The sequence below is a fragment of the Choloepus didactylus genome, chromosome 6 (assembly GCF_015220235.1).
Source record: "Choloepus didactylus isolate mChoDid1 chromosome 6, mChoDid1.pri, whole genome shotgun sequence".
Classification (NCBI taxonomy): domain Eukaryota; kingdom Metazoa; phylum Chordata; class Mammalia; order Pilosa; family Megalonychidae; genus Choloepus; species Choloepus didactylus.
The window spans coordinates 76,835,052-76,841,088 of NC_051312.1; the positions used below are offsets into that span (position 1 = coordinate 76,835,052).

Here is a 6,037-nt window from a genome sequence, read left to right on the forward strand (position 1 = left end):
CTTATCTACTGGATTCCTTTTCTTTCTGAGCAGTAATGCTTGTTAACTAACTTGCTTTAGAACTTTGTTCACAGAATCTTAGGGATAGAAAGAGGCTAGCACAATGGATTCTAGGGCCAACCTTCCTGGGTTCACATAAATGCTTTGGCATTTCTGAGTTGTGTAATCATGGACAACCTAATAACTTCTTTGTACTTCAGTTTCCCAATCTGTAAAATGAGATAACTAACCACAACTAACTCACAAAGGTATTATGAGAATAAAATGTTTTATTATGTATAAAGTGCTAAGAACAACATCCAGCATATAAGTATAAAACTATCATCTTCATTACATTCTTACATATCACTTCAAACCACTTAAAATCTACAATGTGTACCAATAAAAGCTCATGGTTAAAGCTATAAATATCAAATGTCCTGTTTCTACTTTCAAACTTTCATTTTAATTTTTCCCATGCTGTGATTTCTTTAAAAGTCCAGATCTGTGGAGCAGGACTCATATGCAGGACCATGACAAATGTCATGGGAATAATGTCGTGGTTGGAACACTTCTTTTCCTCAAGGCATCAGAGCTCAGCTGAGGAGGAGGCACTGGCTACCTCCCATGGCCTTTCTGAGAGCATTCTTGACTTCCTGGTTCCTTAGGCAGTAGATGAATGGATTGAGTATGGGCGTGAGGACTGCATACACAGCTGAGATTAGTTTGTTGGAATTGAATGACCCAATAGCCCTGGGTCGGACATACATAAAAATCATGGCTGTGTAATAAATGATGACTACAGTGAGGTGGGATGCACAGGTGGAAAAGGCTTTCTTCCTTCCCTGGGTGGAGGGTATACGCAGGATAGTGGAGACAATGTAGATGTAGGAGAGAACAGTGGTGAAGAGCGGGAACACAAGAATGACAATAGCTAAGGCAAAGTCCACTAGCTCAGCTGTGGACATGTCTTTGCAGGCTAGTTTGAGGATTGGTGAGATGTCACAGAAAAAGTGGTTCATGACATTGGAGCCACAGAAGGCAATGTGAGAAATGAAATAGACCTTGATCACAGAGACCGTGAAACCACTCGTATAGGAGAAAGCTACCAGCCGCACACAGTAACCTGTGGTCATGATGACCGAGTATCGGAAAGGGTGGCAGATGGCCACATAGCGGTCATAGGCCATGGCTGCCAGGAGCACACACTCTGTGCAGGCAAGAGAGACAAAGAAGTAGAGTTGGGTCATGCAACCTGTGAAGGAGATGTGCCGTCTCTGCAGGAGAAATCCATCCAGCATCTTCGGGACTGTGACAGAGACATACCAGACCTCCAGGAAGGACATGCTACTCAGGAAGTAGTACATGGGCATAGGGAGAGAACGAGTGACCCAGACAGTGAACATGATGGTAAGATTTTCTACTACAACCAGCAGGTAGACCACAAGGAAGAGGAAGAAGAGAAGGACCTGCAGCCATGGGGCAGTGGGGAAGCCCACCAGGATGAACTCACTGACCAGAGTGATGTTTCTCCCCAGCATGACTGAAAGCAAGGAGAGAAACTGACATCTTCCAAGGCAATGCCTCAAATAATGAAGATGACTATGACATCAACAAAGAGATAGAAATAAATTAGTATTTCAGTGTTTCCTGTGAATGCGACTCATAAAATAAAATAATTTCACTTAGTAAGGACTATTTTGCAAATGCGACACACACCTACTTTCCATCAAAGTTTAAAAATTTTGTTTTATGAAAGTCTCTGAGAATCAGAATGTATCCCCACCTCTAACGCTCACTCAGCTGATGACAATGAATGATGGAATGTGACTAACCATGCCATCCCCAGCTCCTTGTCAGTGAACACAGACCCACTGTCTCTGTTTTGTTGGTTCTAGGTTTCTATTTAATTAGGAACTCAATGCACAAAGACTTACTCTTGTCTAAAGGACACCCAGAGCTTACTGAGGATAACATCAGGTCAGAGAAAGTTCCAAAAGTTAATATTTGGGTGATACCTTAGCTGTATTCCTTTGATCCAGCATACTTTCTTCAACATAGAGTCCAAGGAAATTTTTAAATAATAAAAATGATTAGAAAATTTTCAATGACTCCCCTATTGCCTTTAGATAAAGATGCAAATGTTTTATTTATCACACACAAGAGGCACTTCACATTTTGAATCCTACCTATGTCTCCAGTCCCATCTCTTGTCACTCTCTAATGACAGTCCATGTTCCAGACATATTCAACCAGATTTTGCTCCCCCAGAGCACTATAACTTCTCTTGCACCCATGGCTTTGCATACACACCTCCCTCCCTCTTCCTTTTCCACCCACTCTCTAATCTTTACAAGACCCTCCCCAGGGCTGAGGCATCTCCTTGGTGTTGAGTCAAGTGCCTTCTCAGCATACCCACTGTTTTCAGTCACAGCTGTACCAAGTATCAAAATTTCTCCCCACTACACTGTGACATCCAAAAGGAGAGTCTGTCCTTCATCACTCTAAACCCATTGCCTATAGAATGACTAGTTGAACACATGAAGACCTAATGAATACTGAATGCACAAGAGAATTGAAAGGTTGAGGCTTTGGGAACCATGGGAAATAGATCAGCAGCAGAAGAAAGTGACCTCAGGGTCCTTAACCGGCAGGAGGCAAATGTCCATCAGGCTGCACACATTTCCATAAATCCTCAGCTTGCACACCCAGGCTGCTTTCATGACAAACATATTCACAGAGACACTGGGTCTGAGCCCTGTTCTCAGGACACTTGGCAGGGCAGTGTATTAAATATCAGTGACTGCCTAGGGCTCCAGCCCAGAGAAGTGAGGAGAGTAGAGGGAGAATAGTGCATGAAGGTTGGGAGTCAGAATTACCTATGAACTAACCCTATGACTATAGTCTGTGTTAACCACAGAGTCATCTCTTGAAAACACATATGAATGAATGTGTATCTCCATTGAATACCACCTTCATCCAAAAGCCTGCCTTCTGACCACTGCTCAGCCTTCCCATCAAACTCTCGGATCGTCATGCTGTTTTCTTGGCATAGAGAGAGTAGGAGGACAACAGGGTTTCACTGTGATACCCAAAGGACTAGAGACCTTCTGACCATAGCTCACAGCAAGGGGCTGGAGAATGAAGTGTGGGAATAGAGGTTATTGGCATCACCTCCTTTCTGTAGCAGCACATACTGGTAGAGCCATGTTGCTTTCTGCCTAAGAAGAAAATTTTCCCTTATCTTCAGCCTCCAACTCACACCCTCACCTCTGAGATAGCTCAGCTGTAAGGATTTCCTGGCCTAGTTCCTTAGTGCCTCTGAATAAATGCTTTCCCCAGAGGAAAAAGTATGGTTTGGCTGCAGTGAGTGGCTAGTTTTCCCACGTTTTAGCCTCAGTAGGAAGCAGCACTAATGTAAAGTGTCCCACTCTTCATGATGTTTAAAACTTAACCCATTTCTACCCTCAGCTACACCAATTCCCCCACACTGTTCATCGCATAGTGGTTACGAGAACTGACTTGGAGTCAGGTCAGGGCTTGAAACTCGTTTCCATCATCTGTTAGCTATGTCATCTTGAACAGATTGCTAAACAATTATGTACTTCCATAAACTCTTTTACAGATGGTACGAATGATAACAAGCTTTCCTTACTTGTTTGTTATGAAAATTAAATGTGATGATCCACAGAAAATAGTTAAAACAGGCCGTAGTCCACGGTTATTCTCTATAAGCATTAGCTATTATTATATTAGGTCATAACAACCCTCAAACATGCTTGCTTCATCATATGTACTCACGTTTCCACTCACGTATGCTCACATGCACACACAGTTATTCATTCTCTCTCCTTTACTCACTTTTTCTGTCATATCTGAAGAATGAGATAAACTGAATTTCCCAGAGCGCAAGATTAGAGCATCTTTGAAGAATTCTGAGTTAGGATTATTCATTCCTTCTTCCTTATCTTCTCTCTAACTTATTGCTTCTATACACTCAAGCACGCCCCTCTTCATATCATATTCTCCTCTACTTTTTTTTTTACACAGATGTACCTCTCAGCAAGCTCCACTTTAAAGCACAGTGAAATGAGAATCATCTCTTTCTTTTTTTCCTGTTTTAAGATGACTGAGAGCTGGGCCCTCTAAGGAATTCTAGGAAAGAAATCTCTTTCATTGTGCTATAGGACCTTTTTTTCAGCCCTGTATGTGCTTGTTGTCAAAGGAAAACAATAGACACTGACAGACAACCACTGGAACAAGAAATTTATCCTTTGGACAGTGGTCCAACACCCAAACGATCCAGCACCCGCCTAAATTTCCCTAACCTCGAGTAAAGGTGGACTGTGCACTGAATCTTCATTTCCCCATTCATTCCCCACAACACCTGTCCAGGAATGGTGCCTGAAGTCATTTTCCCATGTCCCTCTTCATCTTCCTTGTTACCTTCTCTGGGGTTGGTCAATCTCTCCTGATACATCCAACCACTCACCACACTTCATCTGTCCTCTTTTAAGAATGGAAAGTTCTTCAGATTTTTACACTGATCACAAGAAAGAAGGCTGGTGTGCAGCTGTTTGTACTCCTTGGGAATATGTGCCTGGTGTTTGTTTAGACCACCTGGCAGATATCACAGCACTAAGGCAAGAAGACAAGATCAGAGGCAGGAGAGTATATTCAGCCCTTGCATACCTTTTGCCCTTTTCTTCCCCCCAGGAAGCTCACTTACACTCCTTCTGGCCTGACTCTAGGGAAACCGTGTGTGCTGCCAACTATGTCCAGGGGACCTGGCCAGGGAAGGCAAACCTCCATCCATCAGTTTCTATTTATACATGCACCATGCTTCTCTGTATCTATGGTTGTGGTGAACTCCTTTCCTTCTACTCTTATATGCCAGGTGATGCAACACCAAAAACCAGGATAAGAAAACTAAGTAGGTAACAGAGGTTACCATATGAGGTAACAGAGGCATTCATTTGTGCATTCTTTACATCAAACATGCTTTCTGTTTTATTGATCCTTTTGTTATGTGTACAGCACTATGTTAGACATTCTTTGGAATAAAAATATATAGGTCAAGGTCTCTGCTCCCTGGAAACCTATAATGCTATAAGTAAAATAAGAAGTACACAGTGTAACATATAGAATGTGCTGTGTACCATAAGAGAGGTACAAATAAAATGTTCTAGGAACTCCAAGACAGGAGAAATGCCTTCTCATTGGGGAAACCTAGAAAAGATTTCATCACAGAGGTGATAGAATCATGGGAGCAAGAGAGTTTGGAAGTAGTATGATAGGAAATAATTTTGGTTCAGCTGTCAGGTTCCTAATCAGGGTTCCATTATTTTTTAGATATTTGAGCTCAGAAAAATTGTCTTCATTCCTCAGTTTATTTATCCATAAAATGGGGAACAATAGTTGTCTTGTAAACATTGGATCATTGGTGCTAAGATTAAAATGGCAAATTTTATGTTACATATGCATTACCAAAATAAAAAGCAATATGCATATGAAAACAGTTCTAAAACTGAATTGAGATAGCTACACAAATGTAAAATATTATCTGTGCTGGAGTATGAACCACAACCAGGATCTCTTCTCTACCTAACGCATGGCAACTGTCCACTCATGCTTTCCTGCACCAAACAGTAATATCTGAAAGAGATGGTATAGTCTGTTAGAGTTGCTAAATGTATAAAGCTGTAACTATGTGTCATTTATACTTTGAATTGTTCCTCATCAATCAAATCAGTAGGAAAAAAAGATTAGAAGGTTTTCAGTGTTAAGAGTCTAGCACAGGAAAGAATATAGAGTAACGGTGGCAAAAGGCGAGATGACAATAATGAGGTCTCCACAGTGGCTAGAGGTCACACCCACTGCCTTGAACACCAGGAAGCATTTAATCATTTAATGAACATTTGCAAAGTGTGCACTATGCTAAGAAAAGTGTGAGGTGACAACCCCTCCTGTCTTTCAAATTGTCCACAGCCTAGTAAGCTCTCAGAGCCTCTGCTATTAATTTTGCCCCAAATTACCATAAAGACTATAATCAACTGCT

At 41.6% G+C, this 6,037-nt stretch overlaps 1 protein-coding gene across 1 annotated transcript; it reads right to left on the minus strand.

Annotated features, from left to right (window-relative positions):
- Positions 1 to 575: 575 nt before the first annotated feature.
- Positions 576 to 1,520, minus strand: LOC119536994 (olfactory receptor 6-like). Its single transcript, XM_037839632.1, has one exon. It carries the CDS (start codon positions 1,518 to 1,520, stop codon positions 576 to 578), a length of 945 nt encoding a protein of 314 aa, XP_037695560.1.
- Between the last annotated feature and the right edge of the window lie 4,517 nt (positions 1,521 to 6,037).

Bases quoted from the DNA above. Each gene is read 5' to 3' on its own strand.
- LOC119536994 (XM_037839632.1), bottom strand. From the start codon at position 1,520: ATGCTGGGGAGAAACATCACTCTGGTCAGTGAGTTCATCCTGGTGGGC.